At 35.1% G+C, this 21910-nt stretch overlaps 2 protein-coding genes across 2 annotated transcripts; one reads left to right on the top strand and one right to left on the bottom strand.

Moving 5' to 3' along the window:
- Positions 1-40: 40 nt before the first annotated feature.
- LOC140063221 (WD repeat-containing protein 48-like) lies at positions 41-9138 on the top strand. The gene is made up of 16 exons (XM_072109751.1): positions 41-96; positions 1235-1378; positions 1867-1945; positions 2318-2400; positions 2769-2898; positions 3069-3259; positions 3593-3883; positions 4188-4278; positions 4662-4759; positions 5238-5345; positions 5669-5765; positions 6315-6401; positions 7219-7433; positions 7969-8045; positions 8363-8546; positions 8970-9138. Exons 1-16 carry the CDS (start codon positions 49-51, stop codon positions 9066-9068), a joined length of 2022 nt encoding a protein of 673 aa, XP_071965852.1. The 5' UTR covers positions 41-48; the 3' UTR covers positions 9069-9138.
- A 1255-nt stretch (positions 9139-10393) lies between these two features.
- LOC140039383 (ras-related protein Rab-20-like) lies at positions 10394-21811 on the bottom strand. Its single transcript, XM_072084988.1, has 4 exons — positions 21636-21811; positions 14838-14931; positions 13985-14041; positions 10394-13821 (listed from the first exon to the last, which is right to left on the bottom strand). The coding sequence occupies exons 1-4, from the start codon at positions 21671-21673 to the stop codon at positions 13315-13317; spliced, it is 696 nt and encodes a 231-aa protein (XP_071941089.1). The 5' UTR covers positions 21674-21811; the 3' UTR covers positions 10394-13314.
- Positions 21812-21910: the final 99 nt, after the last annotated feature.

Consider the following 21910-nt stretch of genomic DNA (forward strand, 5'->3'; position numbering starts at 1 on the left):
GACTTCATTGTACAGTCGTCGTCTAAAATGATATCAACATCAATCAAAATGGCGATGCATCACAGGTCCCAGGGTAATCCTCGGAAGAAAGTACAGGTATTTCTCATTTCTGTTTATCTTATCAGCGAGTGTGTAGGATGCTGATTGATCCTTTAGTACCATGTTAAGTCAAAGGAGCATGCGATTGTTTCTATATTATTAATTAAGCTAAGAAGGATAGGCTAGCTAGCTAGGGCCAGGCTGCCACTCTCTGCCAGCTCAAATTAATTTGGGGCGGAGATGCGGCTAGCTAGTAGGGCCAGGCCTAGTAGGTTGGGTCGGTCAAGTTGTTTTCTTCTAGGCCTAGGCTATTTTAGGGCTAGCCTAGCTAGAGCAGGAAGTGATGTAATGAGGGTACGGTTTACAGAGCTCCAGCTCCTACCCACTAGATTCTCCAGAATTCCAAAAAAAAAAAACTAAAAATAAAGTTGTATTCATTATCATAAATAAAAAATTTTACTTGTTTGTAAATTGTATGTAGGCCTAGGCCTAGTTTTGTAAAATTATTTTTTAAATAATGTTTTAGTTTACTATTAGTATTAGTTAGGCCTATGTTGTAGCCTATATGTATGAATTACTCCATGGTATGAATGCCCCTTCTCGCACAGAAAACAGCCAAGCATATAGTATTCCACGCTCAAGTCGGGACTATCATCGGATGTCCTTCTTTCCCAGAACGTCAAGAGATTGGAACATCCTAGCAGAATCAACTGTAAAGGCACCAACTTTTAAATCATTTAAGGGGGTTCTTTACGAAAACTAACTCACTCGCACCACATCCCACCAAAGTGCTTTAGTCTTCAAGTCTGAAGTTTGCACTTAATTGGAAGAAGAAGAAGAAGAAGAAATAAACACTATAATATTATATAGGATATGAATAATAAACTGATCGAAGGAATTTTATATATTATAAATTAAATACTGATACCCACAGCATTGTCATTTTTTCAGTTATTTGCCTTTGGATTTATAAAATAAATACTTAAATAGGCCTAGGCTTATATTATTTAGAATATATATTTATAAAAGAATTATGATTTCATTATTTATAATGAGCACTACACCATTCAATTGACTTGTAAATAACAATATATTCTTCTCATTGCCATGATTGAATTAAAAAAGTCAATTGATTAAATAATTAATAGAGCATGCTGTTAAAATTAATTTTTTACAATTATTTGTTGTACAACAGGTCTCATTTGTTATTCGAGATGAAACAGAAAAGCAGCACAGGTCAGGGGTCAATGCAGTACAGTTTGACCCTGCCATGAATAGACTATACACAGCAGGAAGGGATTCAATAATTAGGATATGGAACGTTAATAGTAGTCAAACAGTAAGGCAACTAATTTATTCTTGGTTCATTCTTGGAAGCAACACAAGGACGTAACTCAGTGGCATAACGGCTCATTGGCTAAACCCAGGGGCTCATTGGCTAAACCCAGGGGCTCCTGGAGCTTATGAGGACCCATAAGCAGTGTCCAGAGGAAAAAACAGGCATTAAAATATGCCGAAAAAACTTAAAACGCCCGAGGCCTCCAGCGTTGGAACTTGAAAGGCCACTTAGGTTTCCTAAATCGGGGGCCTCAAGCCTCTACGTTACGCCACTTATATAACTGCACCGCAATTAACTTGACCAGTCACAATGAAGCTGTGAACCATTCAAACTGTCGCTTGTGATTGGTCAACTTAATACTTTAATCAGTCCGCCTACTTTGTTGCATCCAAGTGGAAACAACCTTAACTTAGCTTAAAGCTCTGTCTACACTATCACACTAGCTTAATTCTTCTTTTAATTACAAATTATGTTGTTTCTTATTTCAGGAAGCATCTTATTTTCAGTCTATGGAACACCATACTGATTGGGTGAATGACATTGTGTTATGTTGTGGAGGCAAAACATGTATGTGTTAAGTAGTTTACCTTTTTCGTAAAATTAAAAATGAGTCATAATAGTCTAGTCCACGCACTAGCCTCGAGGCCTACAAGCACCTACTGCAAAGAGAAATATTGAATAAAAGCAGAATGAATGAAAACTTTCCACCACACCGCTCGCAAATTTCATGTACACGGTTTTCCGCTTACTGTTACTGCTTACCATTACCGCTCTTCTGTGTAAATTGGCCTTTAAATTGCTTGATGATGTTTGAACATTGATAAGCTTACAACTTATGTGAATCATCTCATTTAACATAATTTAACATTGCTAGAATATTGTTTAAATATTTGATTAGGTTAAAGATCAATTTAGTATAATTATTTTGTTCATCCACAGTAATATCAGCATCTTCAGATGCTATGGTAAAAGTTTGGAATGCACATAAAGGGTTTTGTATGTCAACATTAAGAACACATAAGGTACAGTACAAAAAAGAGTGAGATAAAGTATTTGTGATGTACTGTAGTAAGATGTATGAGGTGCTAAAGTAAGGCCCTGTTTACACTATTAAACTGGTTTAACAAAAAAAGTTTGATGTACCCAAATATGGTAGTGACATGCTTAAATATGGTAGTGATATAAAACTACCATAGTTGGGTATCAAAACTGATAGTGTAGATCATCATTATTTCAAAACCTTGAATTGAAAAAATCTAATAAGATAATCGAAACAGTACTGTCTGTAATAATGTGTTTGTTCTTCTAAAATGTAACTCTTTTTGTATTTTGCTCTAGATAATCTGCTCATATTTTGAATATAGCATGTGTTATTAATTTTGTCTTGTAGGATTATGTAAAAGCATTAGCATATGCAAAAGAAAAGGAATATGTTGCATCAGGTGGGCTTGATAAACAAATATTCTTATGGGATGTGAACACACTAACGGCACTCACAGCAGCAAATAATACAGTAACAAGTAAGTTAAGGCGTGTGTACAATGTGGGTTTGGAGGGGGGAGAAGATGAGGAGAGGCGCAAGAAGATGAGAAGAGGCGCCACAGGCAATATTGTAGAATATGCCTATATAAATAGGCCAATTAAATCTTTAAATTAAATCTAGACCTGATTATAAAATTTCATTTTTCAGCATCGTCTCTAAGTGGCCAAAAAGATTCTATTTATAGTTTAGCAATGAATCCAGCTTGCTCGGTCATTGTTTCCGGTTCAACAGAGAAGATTCTGCGGGTGTGGGATCCCAGGACGTGTGTCAAAATGATGAAATTAAAGGGACACACAGACAATGTCAAAGCATTAGCTGTTAATAAAGATGCCACACAAGTAAGTGTGAACACACATTATTAATTATACATGATGAAATTAGAGGACATACAGACAATGTCAAAGCATTAGCTGTTATTAAAGATGGCACACAAGTAAAGTGTGAACACACATTATTAATTATACATGATGAAATTAAAGGGACATACAGACTAAGTCAAAGCATTAGCTGTTAATAAAGATGCCACACAATTGGGTGTGAACACACATTAGTTTTACATGGTGAAATTAAAGAGACATACAGATTAGCTGTTAATAAAGATACCACACAAGTAAGTGTGAACATTATTAATTATACATGATGAAATTAATTATTAAAATTGTTATATTTAGTGTTTGTCAGCAAGTTCAGATGGAACTATCAAACTATGGTCACTAGGTCAACAACGCTGCATAGCAACATACAGGGTTCATAATGATGGGGTGTGGGCGTTACGGGCGAACGACGCCTTCACGGTATTCTACTCTGGCGGTAGGGATCGCAATGTTTATGCGACAGATATGAGAACGCCAAACAGTAGTGCATTAGTCTGCAAGGAATCTGCTCCGATTGTTAAGATACATCTGCTGCCTGATGAGATGTCAATGTGGGTTGCAACAACAAAATCTGATTTACATAAATGGGTAAGATCTTGAGCCCTGTCTACACTATCAAATTGTATGTGATGTGCCCATATATGGACATGATGATGTCATATCACCTCCACATTTGAGTATATCACTACCATATTTGGGCACATCATACTTTTTTGTGAAACTAGTTTGATATTGTAGACAGAGCTTTAGACTATATTATTACAAGATTTATTTGGAGGATAATAAAACAATACAAAATCAATTGTATAATTATATTATATAAATAATGTATAACAAATTTGTAATATAAGTTTATATTATCTATTTATTATATATTTTATTTTACCTGTAGTCTACAAAAGGAGTTCAATCACGGTTATCGCAACAAGAAAATGAAGACAAACTTGTTCCAATCTGTTCTGAGCCTAGTCAAACAATACAAGGTTAGTTTTTAGTAAACTTATAAATTCCTTATCCATTACGCCATTTTTCGATCTCTATCTCTAGATTTTTACAAATTCATAATTTATTTTATTTTTAATTCAATTTCTTTTTATTTCGTGAAAAATTTCATCCATATCAACAAATGTACAAACAGAAAAAGAAAGAAGAAAATTCGCAAATTCTAAGCTTAAATTTATAGGACACTTCTACATCTAAAATACATTTTGGAGTTATGGAGCATATGTTGCAAACACAATCAACAAGAATATTACAACTATTCAGCATATGTTGCATGGAACCATGGATAGATTTTCGCATATACTCATTAAAGGAAGGGACACCATGTTTAAATTCTAATGGAAAGATATTTTGTTTTTTGTAGGTGGTACTAGCATCCAGCAATATCATATTCTTAATGATAAACGATATATACTAACAAAAGATTCAAATGAGAATGTTGTATTGTGGGATATCCTGAAGGTAGGTTGGATAGTGTGGTGGAACAAAACACAAAGTAAAACATTACAGTAGATCCCTATTAAGAGGATGCCTTAGAGACCCAACAAATTTTCCATAATAGTGGCGTCCCCTATTAGCGGTGTCCCTAAATAGTGGTGACACCTAAATAGGGGTTTGGCCGTAATGTTCAAGCATATATTGGCCCTTGTTTGTTTCAAAGAAAAGTGTCCAGGAAAAGCTGTTGTTAAATTTAGTATTAAGCCCTATCTACACTATCAAACTTTATAATACAGCAAAATGTGATGCCCATATATGGGCACGATGATAACATATCACTACCATATTTGGGCACACTTCTTTTGTTGAATTAGTTTGTTAGTGTAGACAAAACTTTAGGAAAACTTATGATAGACAGATGCATTATGTAAACAAGTTTCTTTGCCACTATTTTATGTGAGAAAGTTGACATAAAATGCACATAATATTTCTTTCTTTACAGGCTTGTAAAGTTGAAGATTTGGGCAAAGTAGATTTTGATATAGAAATCAAGAATAAGTTTAAAATGGTGTACGTTCCTCCTTGGTTCAGCGTGGATCTAAAAAATGGGGTATGTATATTGGATTCATTTGAATGATGATTAATAATAAAAGCACTCAGAAACTGAGTGAAGTACTTGGCAAAATACTGCCACAGAGGGCGCATGGTTATATTTCGGCACATGTTAAAAAAATACAAATTTTTCTTTTTCTTATTTGTGAAGTTATTATTAATAAACCGATTTTTTTCAAATTTCAATAGGCATATTTTGTAAGTATATAGTAATAATAATAGTGCGTACTATTGCACGCCATGTGACCCACAATCATCCAACCAAATGACAGGAATTTATTTAGGTGTTGTATAATAACTGTTATTTAATTGTTGATTCAGATGCTAAATATACATCTTGAAGAGTCTGATGCTTTTGCAGCATGGGTTTGTGCAAAAGATGTTGGTTTGAATTCTATAGACGGTGGTGACACCAAAGGTAAGTACTGTATATTCTCTCAAATGCAAAGATGTACACACAGTGTATATAATTTGACCAATCAGAAACCACAGCTCATCCAAACCCCACCAAATGTCGCTTGTCATTGGTCAATTGCATGGATACTGGTGACATAACATGAAAGCTTTGTTCTCACTAGCTAGAAGGCAATGCAAAGATGTACACACAATGTATACACTTTGACCAATCAGAAGCCACAGCTCATCCAAATCTCACCAAATGTCGCTTGTCATTGGTCAATTGCATGGATACTGGTGGCATAACACAAAAGCTTTGTTCTCACTAGCTAGAAGGCAATGCAAAGATGTACACACAATGTACATAATTTGACCAATCAGCTCTTCCAAACCCCACCAAATGTCACTTATCATTGGTTAATTAACTTGCATTGCAGCTAGGTCCTTGCATGGATACTGATACCATGTTTGATTAGCGTAATAAACTGTCAGTGAGATAGAGTGAATATATAAATGTTCGATTCTATTATTATACTGCTTAACTTTATTAATTATTATTGCTAATTTATAGTGAATTTTGGTGGATTATTACTACAAGCATTGCTGGAACATTGGCCTAAAACACATGCAATAGAACCAGAAGAAGTCAATGGACAAGGTATACATAAACACACATTAATTGTAATTTAAGTGGGGGGCCGGGCTGCAAATTTTTTTTTTCGTACATAAGTTAGGGACCCCTTTGTGAAAGATAACCGAACTTCTTCCTAAATATAACTAAACCTAACTCTCTAAATAATCTCTCTCTCATTATAAAGTACTGTAAAAAGAAGTTGCTCATGGGATTCGAACCCCATACATCGACATGTAAAGTCTATAGTCTAATCCACTCGACTACACAGACGGCTGGAGAGAAAGCATTTGCATTAGCGAATTGTAGTTAGCTCAATTCTTAAGTCACACTTTATGAATATGACTAATGAATATTCATGTTATTATGTATGAAAAGAAATATTGCAGCCGGGCTACCCAAAAATCAATATAAAGAGGGTTGGCTTTGGCATACATGATAATTACCTCACCTTGGTACAGTACAGTACTACCATCGTAAAGCTGCTTTGACATCGTGCCCGGATTAGGTCCAGTGCCCTGAGAAAAGTATCGTGGAAAATGGGTTTAATGGTAAAGCATAGGATCATTCACACCAAATTGGTACGATTTGAATATGTACCTGATTCGGACCCCGAATTTGGTACGGTGGATCGAGAAGCATTTGTTTGCTGAAATCGTTTTATTTTGACCGATCAACAGTAAGCATGAATGACCTCGCTTGGATGACCGAATTCGTGCTCGATGTGAAAGCACATTAAATGCGATATTTCCTCGGGGCGCCAGACCGAATCCGAGCGCCATGTGAAAGCAGCTTAAGTACAGTGTATGTATCACATCAGTAATCATTTGTATTGTAATTTCAGTAAATGGTTTTGATGGAAGCACTGAAGATGTGAGTGGTGAAAGGACGCCGATGGGTAACGGCTACTTCAGCGTACCAGGACACACGCCTGTCATTCTAAGCGAGGTCAATGGCAGGACGATGTTCAGGTTGCTGTGTCGGGATGCTGGTGGCGATTCGGAACAGATGCTTCTACAGGATACAGTACCACAATGGGTTAATGATATTACAGTTGAGGTACATGTGATGTAGCATGTGTCAAATTTGTATTCTTTCTTTCTAATAAGAAAGTGTTGAATTATTCTATGTTGTGTTCTAGTTGTAGTCCCATGACGTAGATGATCGAAGGGGCGTAGCCGATAGACAGGCATAAGCTATATCTTCCAATGGTGCCTATCTTTTCTCCGGGCTGTCGCACACCGGCGACTAAACTGGTATCCATATCAACTCCTTTAGGAGCATGGTGTGGAGGGTGGTTGAACACCCAGTTGGTACTATAAACAAAAACCAACTTCAATGGCGTCGGTTTAGGGGAACAAACGATGACCATCCAGCAAAAAATCCCCGTCAAACCAGAGAGGAGGTGTTGCCTGTATGTAGCATGTCTCAAAATTGTATTCTCTTATTCTAATAAGATGGTGTTGAATTATTTCTGTTTATTGTCACTTCATTACCAAGCTTCTAGAAATCTTATTCTTTTTACATAATGGCCTAATTAATGTACCAAATAGTTTCTATATATTAGTTTTTATTTCTTTTTTTTTTTTTATAGAAAACCCAGCCAAAATTTAATAAGATATCGTTCTTCCTACAACCTCATTCAACTTCCGGTGCAAAAACTCTTAAAAAGTAAGTTTATACCGTTTTTATGTTTTGAAAAAAGATTTGTGGCAAAAATGATTAAATATGTATTGTTCCCCAAAACATTGAAAACAGTTCTTGTTTTTTTCTTTAAATTACAGTTTTTTAGGTCACTTTTTGGTCAACGGGAATAACTATAATGTGTCATTAATAACATTGAACAATGCATTGTTTAAGAATTATATTTTCAGGACAATATAATCTTTAAGTTTATTGACTTTGTAAACAGTATCTTTGGCATAATACTTTCATTTTGTTTTTAAAATAATATTTTTTTAAAAGTCTGACGTTTATTTAATGTCTAGGGATAGGCTATCAGCTAGCGACATGCTTCAAATACGTAAGGTTCTTGAGCATGTCTACGAGAAGGTTCTTGGAGTAGAGAACGGTAGCCAACAAGGAATGGTGAATGGAAAAGAACAGGAGGGCCAAGATGCTGCTAGTGTAAGCAATGCTGAGGAGAAGGTTGAACTACTATGCCAAGATCAGGTAAGTTGTGCCAGTCTCTTGTCTTTAAAGCTCTGTCTACACTATCAAATTATTTTGACAAAAAAAAGTGTGATGTCCCCAAATATGGCAGTGATATGACATCATCATGTCTATATATGGGCACATCACATTTTTTTGTCACATAAAGTTTGATAGTGTAGAGAGAACTTTACACTGGATAGTTTCATAATAAAACTAATAAAAGTGGATCCAGGATTCTTTTAACAGGGGGAGCACTACATAATAATAGTTATTAATAGTAAGTCTGTAGAAGATATCCACTGAGCATTGTCTCATTCAAATGTCAAATGACCCTTTCCTACTAAATAATAAATTTAGAATTTTAAGCGCATACTGCATAAAGGCTCTATACCCTTTAAAATAAAATAGTTGATGACATTTATTTGTTTTTTTTCTCTTCAGGTTATAGACCCAAATATGGATTTACGAACTGTACGATATTTCATTTGGAAAACAGGTGGAGATTTAACACTCAATTACAGATACAAATCAACTCACTGAATATGTAAATGCAAAATTATTTTTTTAATTGCCAAAACAGTAGTTGATGTTACAGATTTTTGCATTCCTCATAAAATTATGCCATGTTACAGAGAGACAACATGTTATGGTTATACATATACTACATAGTACAAATGGTACCTGCAAATCAAATTTCCTCATTCCAATATAAAATAAGAGTTTATCTGTCTACACTATCAAACTTTGTGTGACAACAAAAAATGTGATGGGCCCATATATGCTGGAATTGGCGCTTTACAAATTCGTATATATTATTATTATTATTATTATGATGTTGTCACATCACTACCATATTTGGGCACATCACACTTTTTTGTTAAACTAGTTTGATAGTGTAGACAGAGCTTTATAAGTACACACTTGTAATGTGTGTTGCAGTATGAGTGTGTGAGCAATCAGGAAACTGGGGATATTCTAATAGGTTCTTAAGTTCTGTCTACACTATCATCATGTCTATATATGGTAGTGATATAACCAAATATGGTAGTGATATAACCAAATATGGTAGTGATATAACCAAATATGGTGATGATATGGCATCATCATGTCTATATGGTAGTGATATAACCAAATATGGTGGTGATATGGCATCATCATGTCTATATGGTAGTGATATAACCAAATATGGTGGTGATATGGCATCATCATGTCTATATGGTAGTGATATAACCAAATATGGTGGTGATATGGCATCATGTCTATATGGTAGTGATATAACCAAATATGGTGGTGATATGGCATCATCATGGCTATATGGTAGTGATATAACCAAATATGGTGGTGATATGGCATCATCATGTCTATATGGTAGTGATATAACCAAATATGGTGGTGATATGGCATCATCATGTCTATATACATTTTTTTGTCACATAAGTTTGATAGTGTAGACAGGGCTTTATGATACAGCATATAACTAACTACTATACTGTAGTATAGACTGCAATGTAGTAGTAAATTTAAGCCTTGGAAGAATATATGAATATATTTTAGAATATAAGAGAAAGCTAAATGCATTCAGTGTCAAATACAGTAGTAGGATAATGTAAAAAAAGAATTGAATTAATTAACAAAAGATTAAAAACAAATAAGCTGGACTTTTGTACATATGATTTTTTTTTTACATAAACAAAATAAAAAATATATGCACTGATTAAAGATATGTATTTATTGTTAATAATAAAATCTTTACACTTAGTAATAAATCAAAACCTATTATACTATTATAATATTTTTATTTGTATTTTATGTTTTATTTCCAATATTAGTATTTTATATGAATTATCATATAATATATGTGATATATATGTAAATATTTATTTATAGTTAAATACCTGGAATAAAATTGATAAAACTTTCCCTTAGAAAATTGTTTTTGTGTGTGATTTGTCTTTAATCTTTGTCTACACTATCAAACTAGTTCGACAAAAAAGTGTAATATGCCCAAATATGGTAGTGATATGCTCAAATATGATAGTGATATGACATCATCATGTCCATATATGGGCACATCACATGTTTTTGTCACACAAAGTTTGATAGTGTAGACAGAGCTTTAACGTAATTGATGGCAACAGTAGCCATATATAAATTGAAACTTGATTTGGCTCAAGTTTATTTTTCATTTAATTTAAGTTGCATTTGTTGTCCTTGGCTATAAATACTGTAAACGGAAATTAAAATCATATGTCAACATTTAAAAGCTTTAATGCAAAATATGATTGGCAACAAATACATTTCTGGCAACAACAGCTTCTATAATCAATGTTGTAATATCTCTTGTTTAAAAGGAACACAACTCTGAACCCCCACACCTCTTTCCCTCTTCCCCACCCCAACCAAAATTAAATGAAAATTGGATATAAAAATCAAACTATTGATCAGACGTATTGAAAGCATTTATAAATATTTTATTATTAATGAATGGTATATTGGCACAATTTAGTATTATATATGAAAATCTTTAAAATAAGTATATTTGTTTGTAAATTTAACATTAATTTATTTAACATATACATTTTATATATAAACATCTCAATCCTATAAAATCACTTAAAATGTTCAAATTATTATATTTTATTTATTGTGACCATAGTGGGTATTGTTATTGGAAATACTTTTTACGCTTTAACTATCTCCAGTAGCTATCTAATAACATGCTAGTTTAAATCTACATGCTAATTTAAATCTTCACATTCCTAAACCTACTCTTGAAATTTTCAAACTCTCTTTCAGCTACAAGGCCCCTCATTTCTACAATGATCTTTTCCTCTTTCAAAACTAGACTTATGACTTTTCTCAAAACTATGTAATCCTTTTTCAGATTTTAATTGTAAAATAGTAGATCTAAATTTTTATTTATATATATATATTTTATATTTTGCTTAATTTAACATATCTGTTATTTTCTATTTGTCAAGGATTTTTAGTCTTATGTAATTAATTTTATTTTTTTGGTTTTTCTTTTACTTTTCTGTTTTTGTTGTTTTTTGTATACTGTATCTGTTCTGAGGGTCCCAAATGATCAGCAAATTCTGGATGGATCACTCTCATTAACATATGGTTAAAATAAAAAAATAAAAAACACTCGGTCTAAAATACAGTATTAACTAATACATTATACATATAGAATAGTAGTACGTCATGGAATAGTACACTAAATACCCAATAAAATGTACAGGTAATTATAAATAATTAGGCATAAGGTTTATAAATTTAAAATCACTTTGTTTGCAATTAATAAGTCAAGTCAAGTATCATTTATTATCATTTGTTTTAAGAAAAAACATAGAAATTCTGTTTGCTCTGTTGGCGGAGCACAATATCCAACGAACACAACACGAACTCAAAAACAAAAACATTACAAAAAGTGTCTACATCACATAAGAAGACCTTGATTTTCCGTAAATAATGAGTATTTCATTAATAATTTGACCAATTATTAAAAAAGACAAAATAAAAAAATAGATTCGCTCCATTATGTATACATAGTACTATTTATATAAAAAATCTATGCTTAAAAAAAATTAATACAATTTTGTCTAGACATAACAGAACGATTTACAAAATATGAATTTAGTATTAAATCAACATTTCCTCCCTTATATTCATAATTACACATTATGACAATTTCCTGCTAACCACTGAAAATATCTATAAATAGAACATGGTTGCTATTTTTCAGCAGTACCTTAAAGAGCGTCTTCCTTTGTGGTTATTTCAATTATTAAATTTTGATGGTAATCAAATAATTTGCTAAATTATAGATAGTTTATAAACTTGAGAAAATGTTATATATACTACATAATAATACTGTTTTTGAATTAAGTATGATATGAATATGTTTTGCATATGAATATGAAAATATCTGTTGATAAATATTATTATAAGATAAATGATTGGAGTATTTGATTTTGAAAAAATTGTGCTCAATGGACAAGAACTTTTTTTTTATTTGAAGAGGTAAACATTTCAGTATGTTGCTATCAATTGAGTACTTTATACTAACTAAACCTGTTAAACTACTCAATGGTAAAAGTCCCTCTTAAACACACCAACATTTCAACATATAATTTATCTATTTACCAGCTTATAACATTTTTTAAAAGTTAAAAATTAAACAATTTTTACCAAATAAAATGTTAATATTTAATAATATATTTCTGAAAGACTTCATTGGTTTTTCTACAAACAAAATCATGAAATGTGTGTAATATTGTGTGTAAATATGTATAAATTGTATATAAAATGCCCTTAGTATAATCAGTGACAAATGAACAGTAGTACAGGATACACTTAACTAAAAACTTTCCTTGGACCACATAAGTAAATATAGCTTGTGTTAGCCAATCAGAAGCTTAGCTAAATTAGTGTCACAGGTTTAAACACAAAGCCGATTTTCCACTAGGCGAATTTGTTCACGCAAATCGAAAGAGTCCGCTTATACGCATGCGTATTCAAGTTTCCAAATCCTTTTCTACGCATGCGTATAAGCTGACCCTTCCGAATCGTGCGAACAAATTGGGTTAGTGAAAAATCGGTTTATCCGTCTAATAAATACTCTTCCCTTAAACAAGGGCCAAATCGTTTGACATTAGTCAACACTAATTAGACCTAAAAATGAAGTGCTTTTGACTAGTATTATTATCAAACCTGGTGATGTAATTGCAAAATACAAGCCTCTGATTGGCTAACAGACTATGCTTATGATGTTCTGGGTGTGGTTTCAGCAACATAGTTTCTTACTTTCTGTCATTGGTTCTTCTTTATCTATTGAAATAATGTTTTTATCCTTTATCTTCTTGCTTCCCCTAGATACCTCCCTTGTTTTTCCTAGCGGTAATAATTCTTCAAATATATACTCAAAAACTTCACATACATTTTCACCCGTTAACGCGCTTGTCTCAAAACACGGTGTCACTACAGGTGACATTTTAGATTTTATTCTTGCTTCATTAATCTTCAGTGCAAAGTTTTCTGCCTCTTCTTTAGTCACGTGACTAGAGTCGGTTTGATTGTTTTCATTTTTCGCGATTGCTTTCTTAAGATCGAGTTTAGTTCCAGTAACGCAAAATAAGCAATCGTCTTTTGCAGCATCGAGCAGCGGTAAGAAACGTTTCTCTAGCATTTCAAAGGTTTTTTTATTTGAGACATCATAGGCTAAAATTGCAGCCGAAGCATCTCTGCAATAGAATGAGCTTAATCCCGAGAACCGTTCTTCACCAGCTGTGTCCTGTAATACAGAAATAAGTATCTTAAGTTCTGTCTACACTATCAAACTTTATGTGACAAAAAAAATGTGATGTGCCCGTATATGGACATGATGATGACATGTCACTACCATATTTATGCATAACATAACAATTTCTGGTCTATTACAACAGAGCAACACTTACCCATATTGCGATATTATACTGTCCCCATTGTTTTAAAGAAAAGCATGCTCCAATAGTCTAAACAGAAACGGAATTGAATATTTATAAATTTAGATTGAATGATGTGCACATTTATTAGAAACAAGGTCATGGGGTTGCAACAGCAAAAAGCCCCATGACATGCATATGCCCTTTAATAATGTATGTTGTTTAGGGCCTGAACTTATTTGTTACTATTTATTAGCTCTTCCCGTGATATATTATATTTTTTTTTTATGTTTATTAATTTATGTTGGTTTTTGGGGCAAATAAAAACATTTTTTTATGTTGAAAAGTTGTGAAATGTTTATTAATAGGGAGGTTTCACAACCTTACGAATACGATAACGACAACGGATACGTCACACATTTGTGAAACTTTTGAGCTGATCCCCATTTCATATTCGTAAAGCGTATTCGTGTTGACGTATATCACCATATTTTTAACTACAAAACGAGTATAGTTTTTGATCTATTTTGCACATTTTGCATTTAAATCAGGAATGATTCATGATTATAATATAATTATAGATTAATTGAAAGTAATTTACTAAAGTAATTTACTAAAATGCCAGGTAAACTTTGATAAATAGCAGTTTGTAAAGTCCTCACTCACTTTGATGTTACGCTAGGCCTAGGCAGCCAAGCAACACGTATCTGCGCTTCGCTCAAATTTACCACAGTCATATTTTGGACGGCGCTTTCAATATTTCGTTGCCATGCGAAACAGATTTTTACTTGCTTACAAAAAACGAATACGTGTGCGTGATGTATCCGTTTTCGTATTCGTAAGATTGCGAAACCTCCCTAATATTATCAATAGAAAATATACATACTCCAACATTATGTGTAAATTCACCATCTATGTAACGTTTCACCAGCGTTGTTTTGCCTACAAAAGCTTCACCAACTATCACCACTTTTACGTCTCTGAAGTAAAAAATAAAGCATCATAAAAGTTTAGATATTTTTAGAGTAAATGGCGCAGTGTTGAACGATGAATTTCTGTTTACGAGATCACATTTTTTCGTGTCCTTTTACTTGACAATTACTTACGTTTGCTTCTCTATAGTTTAAAAGATTTATATTGGAATTTTATTAATTATTACCATCAAAATTGAATATTGAAATAACACACAAAAAATGTATTTACTGAATACTGAATGAAAGCTTTATTTAATATTTGTCCATTATTATTATAAAATAACAATCAATAGAAATTCATCTTAAAGATTGGCAAATGTTATTATTATAGGTAAGTAGTACGATTCATCATCAGACGTTGTCAGTCCACTGCTGGACGAAAGCCTCAGCATGTTTCTGCCACAGTGCACGATCTCTAGCTGCTCCCTGCCACTGCACTGTACCCCAATACTTGTCTATTTCATCTCGCCATCTCACTCATTGTCTTCCTCTATTTCTACTCCCATCCATCGGTCTCCATGATGTCATTAGCGAAGTCCATCTATTGTCTCTTCTCCTACTGATATGTCCAGCCCACTTCCACTTACTTAATTTGATAGTTCTTATAATGTCTTGAACTTGTGTTTGTTTTCTCACCCATTCATTTGTTTTTCTGTCTTTATATGTGATTCCGAGAATATTTCTTTCCACGTTGTGCTGTGCTGCTGCTATTTTCTTTTCCATTTTATTTGACAGTGCCCAGGTCGCAGCTCCATATGTCATGGTTGGTAACACGCATTGATTAAAGACCTTTCTTTTTAGGTTTAACGGTATTTCCCCTCTCATGATTTTGCTCAGTTTACCATATTGGCACCAGCCCAATCTGATTCTCCTCTTTATCTCCTGTTCTTGATTCTTTTATCTCACGCTAAATCTCTGCCCCAGATAGATATATTCATTTACTTCATCAATTTTATTTCCATTAACAGTTCACAGAACCATGTGGTACCATGGAATTTGCCATAACTTTTGTTTTCTTCATATTCATTTTCAATCCACAGCATTTGCAAGGTCTTTAAGCCGTATCCGGATATTCACCCCCTGGACATTTACCCCGGAAAACTACCCCCCGGACAACCACCACCTGGACCACTACCCCTTTAGGACAACTACCCCCTTAGGACAACTACCCCCTTAGGACAACTACCCCCTTAGGACAACTACCCCTTTAGGACAACTACCCCTTTAGGACAACTACCCCTTTAGGACAACTACCCCCCGGACAAATACCCCCCGGACAACAAATACCCCCCGGACAACAACCACCCCCTGGACAACTACCCCCGGACAATTACCCACTAGGGACAATTACCCCCTAGGGACAATTACCCCGCGGACAACTACCTCTGACACAATACTCCCCGTAGGAAAACTACTTTCTGGACAATACTCCGAGGGCAAATAATCTTTTAGGACAACTACCTCCGTAGGACAACTAACCCCTGGACAACTAACCCCTGGACAACTAACCCCTGGACAACTAACCCCTGGACAACTAACCCCTGGACAACTAACCCCTGGACAACTACCCCCCGGACAATTACCCCCTAGGAACAATTACCCCCTGACAATTACCCCCTGACAATTACCCCCGGAGAATTACCCCCTCCCCCGGGTAATTACCCCGCGGACAACTACCTCTGACACAATACTCCCCGTAGGACAACTACCTCCTTGACCTGGACAATACTCCGAGGGCAAATAACCTTTTAGGACAACTACCTCCGTAGGACAACTAACCCCTGGACAACTACCACCCAGACAACTATCCCTTTAGAACAACTACCCCCCCGGACGGACAACTACCACCCAGACCATTCAACAACCTGACTCTGCAACAGTGTATAATAGGAATAACTAATATACCTATATATATAACTATATTTTAATTCGTTACTTTGACGAATTACTATTCATTATTGTAAACAAAAGTAAAAGATTGAACATAAATATAGCCTGGTATAAACTGAAGATTGTCACACATGATCATAGGATAGTCGAACGTATTATATAGTACTCCCTTTATTTACTGTAAAGACTGGGTTCGCTAATAATAATAATAATTTTTGCGTCAGGACAATGTCACTCCCATGAAACATCATATGGAATAATCGGCGTCTATTTCCATTAGATTATACCCCCTCCCATTGAATAAACAACTTTCTTCCAATAAATGTCCACCTAAAAACCACCTAAACAATAAACAGCCCAGGCCGTTTTTTCAATAAATACGGTACTTTAAATCTAGCACATCTAGCGTGCTGTTAAACAGAATAATCGGTTAAAAACGAGAAGAGAGACCACACTATACGAAAAGGGAGACCCTTTTCGTATTGGGTCTCGTGTCAGGTCTCTGGTCTCGGGTCTCTAGTTTCGAAACACCCGTAAAAAACAGATGATTTCATTTTTACAGAAACCGGTCATATATATTTGTCTACTTTTGGATTGGGGGGGGGGGGGACGGGGTAGTTACCCGGGGGGGGGGGGGGGGGTAGTTATCCTAAGGGGGTAGTTGTCCTAAGAGGGTAGTTTAAGTTGTCCTAAGAGGGTAGTTGTCCGGGTGGTAAACATCCGGGGGTTAACTGTCTAGGGGGTAGGTGTCCTAGAACCCTTTAATTAAGCATATCCTCCACTTCACTGATTTGCTCTCCCAGGACAACAATGTCATCTGCAAACCTCAAATGATTAAATTTTTCTTCATAGTACGATTAAAAACAGATAAATATAAAATAATAATAAAGGATAATTAGGGGCCGGCTAGGCCTATACTTTTATTTAATATTAATTATTATTAAATATACACCTAGGCCTAGGCCCTAGGCTAGGGCCTAGCTAGAGGCCTATATAGCCTACTAGGCCTAGGCTAGGGACTACAGTAATCTAGCCATACATGGACGTACACTATAATTTATTTATAATACCTCTCTCATACTAAACTAAGGCGCCTAGCTAGTACTGTAGTAGTAGATAGGCCAGGGCTAGGCCGCCTAGCCTAGGCCTACTACTACGGGATCCAGTCAAGTCGCCCCATCGCAAAGTCGCCCCATACAAAGTCGCCCAATACAAAGTCGCCCCATCGCAAAGTCGCCCCAAAACAAAGTCGCCCCATTACAAAGTCGCCCCATCGCAAAGTCGCCCCAACGCAAAGTCGCCCCATCGCAAAGTCGCCCCAACGCAAAGTCGCCCCATCGCAAAGTCGCCCACGGTTTTATTTCGGAAGTGCCGCCGCTAGTAGTACGCTGTTTTAATCATATAGCGGTTGCGTTTGATATCGATTGCGTTGTTACTTTGGTCGCGCTAAATGTCGTATACATTATAATGTTTATCCAGCTATTATACATAATTTGTGTTTTAATTTTTATTTTACAGGTTATAATGGAGTGATGTGCTTTTTAAAAATCATTAAAAAATAGTCCCTTGTTTGAAAGTTCTAAAAAGATTTCGAAAAGATTATCCCTGATTTATAGTTTCGAAAATGTTAATTTAATATGATTTTAAAATTAGTTACCAGAGCCACAATTACGAATCTTTCTTCAACCTACGCGTGGATACCAGCTCATTTTTTAGGATAATATAATAAGTGTATAAATAGTAGGCCTTCGTATATTTACAATAGTTAAAACAATAACAGCGTTGTAAGACAATAAATGTTATATAGGCTACTTATTAATCATTTTGCATTTATTGACAAGTTATGTGTCTATAGTTATTTAATTTTAATTATGACTTTTCAAAATGAAGAAATAAAAAAAAAGGGGATTTCTTCGCCGATATGATCGTTTTACACATGCAGGTATTTTAGTAAAATTAAAACGCTACATTTTGACCATGGAAAAACCATCGTACAGTATGATTATCGTGTGCGTGTTTTTTAAAAAGGGGAATCCCCGACGGGCAGCAGAAAGACGTAGCAGCTGTGAGAAGGAAACAGATACCAGAAGGAGCAGCTCCGATTGGTTTCAGAGAATGTTTCAGATTGCGAGTCGCTTTTTATTCAACAGCAGAATGATCATTTTACTGAAGAAATTCTTTTCAACCCTTTTGGTTATAGAACATTCTAATTATCATGCCTAATAAATATCCTCATATCGGGTGTTTATTTAATTTTAATAAACAAGACAGTGAAGAGGCACGGAATAATACGTACACGGACGTACGACGAATACACACATGCACGTCATCATTTACGACATAATATAGTGGCGATATCATGATGCAATTTTATAATGGATATAATGATGGGATTGCATTTCCAGGCTTATAATCAATGTTCATTGTAATACTATGTATATAATAGTAAACTGAATGTTTATAAATAAATTGTTTTACCTAATTTGTTGCATATAAAAAATAAAAGACACAGACGTAGCCTGCGTTCCCTATAAAATATTTCACATTTAAATTTATGTACTGTTAAATGACATTATGCTGAATAATAGGCTTACTATAATCTTAAAGTGGAGCTACACTCAGACTTTCTCAGCTTATATTATGTTTAAGTATGTTTAATTGAAAGTGATTACATAAAAAAAACAGGGAAAATATGGAAATATTTTCCAAAAACTCATTTCTAAAAAATCGGTCAGAAAATAGTGTTTTTTAATACATTACACTTTTTCAGTAACTTAGGGGTTATTAGTTTACAATACGTCGTGAAACGCGTTACACTTAGCAACTGACGCGATTTAGTCGCCGGTGAACGCATGGGTGGAATGTCTCCCCTTTGGTAAATTATGTGTCGAAAAATGGGGAATACATTTTATACGATTTGTTTAGGCCTAAGTAATATTTCCGATAAAAATGTCAGTATAATCAGGGAGCAACTCCCTGGTATAATTTACATGTATTGTAACCTCATGATTTGCACTGTACAACAACAGCATAATAATCTTATCAGATTGTTTATTAACTTTAAGCTAGGCCTAGCTAAGCCGTCTGCTCAGCCTAGCTAGCCTTGAATTTTTTGTCTAGGCCTAGGCTATATGCATTCATGGGTTTGAAAATTCTTGGTCGTTTCGCCCCATTTATCATTCCTGGGTTTTCTCGCACGTTAGAATTGTGAAACACAAAATCCTATACAGAACAAGAGTAGTAAAGCGATGTGGAAGCTTAGGCCTGACTGAAAAGCAACTATTCAGGCACCCTATCATGGCCCATATGGGTAGGCCGAGGTTGGGTGACAGCAGAACAAACTTCACTGCTGAGTATCAGCCTAGCAGCTGGAGCCCAAGCAGCATCGGTACATACCTACACTCTAGTAGGCCTAGGCCTAGCTTTTTTGAATATATAGCCACATCTTTCTCAAATCTCGTTAGATTTGACATTTTAGTAATAAGTCTCATAATCACATTATTACACTGTGAAACATGATAGGGTCACATTCAGAATGTTTTAATATACTTTTTGCCCGTCAAAAATAACATCGCGACAAAATAACAGATCGCCAGCTGCAGTAGTGTGATTGTGAAAAATGTCACGTGATCATACTCCCTAGCTAAATAAAAAACCCAATTGGACCCGAACGGGGTAAAGTGTCTATTTACGCAAAATTGCGCAATGTATACACGATAACTATACCAGAAATAGAAAGATCTGGAAAAATTACATAAAACTACATTAAAAATTTTTTTTTTAGTGAAGAAATAAATTTTTTAGGATTATTCAAATATACCCCCCTTTTGCATGTAAAAGAATAGGAAATTACAAGGTATCCCCCCAAAACGCAAAAAGGCATGATTTTCAAGAAACTCGTACTCATTGAAAAAAAATTCAAAAAAATATGAAGTATGGGGGATGATATTTTTAAATAATAGTTGAAATGTATGAAAAATAGTAATTTTCTGGGTGGAGCTCCACTTTAAACTATGTTTACAAATTGTCATTTTTAAGGCACACATCTTTCTCTCATCATAGACCTCAGTGTAAAATAAAAACAAAAATCAATTATTAATATAGGCCTAATAATAATAAATATTCATCGACCAAAGTAAAAATAATCTAGATCGTATAACATCATTTTATCGCGACCAAAATTAAACGCCACCGATTTCGAACGCGACTGATATCATCGTAAAACTCCGACGGGGTTTCCCCATCTTCAGATGGTGCGTTGTAGTGCGACAACGGCGGAGTAATTACGGGGGTTTCCCTCTGGTGAAAGCTAGAGCACGTTAGAGCGACCGCGGAGTGATTAGTTGGGGGCTTCCTCTCTGATGATTGGGGAGCGTGCCGATCGTGTGACCTGAGACTACATGGAGGGGCTTCCCCTTTTATGCCTACACGTTCCGTGTTATTTTGTGTATCATTGCGACATTTTACGCACTTTTAAACTATTTTTTAACGTTTGGGGCGACTTTGCGATGGGGCGACTTTGTGTTGGGGCGACTTTGCGATGGGGCGACTTTGCGTTGGGGCGACTTTGCGATGGGGCGACTTTGTAATGGGGCGACTGTGTCAGGGCGACTTTGTTTTGGGGCGACTTTGCGATGGGGCGACTGTGTATGGGGCGACTTTGTATGGGGCGACTTTGCGATGGGGCGACTTGACTAGCATCCACTACTACTACTAGGCCTAGGCCTAGAGGCCTAGCCTTCCCTTGCCTAGCCATCCTAGTTCACACAAAATGTACTTTTAATTTATAAATTATAGTAAAATAAATAATTAAGACTTACGCCTTCTTTTTGGCAGATCCACTTTGAGAAGCAGCCATTGTTTTAACAATTCATTTCCAGTCCGTCTCGTAAGCTAGCCCCAGTCGTCCGTAGGTCGTCTACAGGTTCACACTGCTGGCACTCTGCAGCTGGAGAATTTGCGGGAAGAAGAGACGGTGTCGGGGAGATCGCTCGTATCCATCGCGAGAAAAATCTAAAAATATCTCTGACGACTTGTTACGTATGACACGCCATGAGTGACTATACACATTCAGTCATTGTGAGCTGAAATACAA

Source organism: Antedon mediterranea, chromosome 1, assembly GCF_964355755.1.
Source record: "Antedon mediterranea chromosome 1, ecAntMedi1.1, whole genome shotgun sequence".
In the NCBI taxonomy this organism is placed as follows: domain Eukaryota; kingdom Metazoa; phylum Echinodermata; class Crinoidea; order Comatulida; family Antedonidae; genus Antedon; species Antedon mediterranea.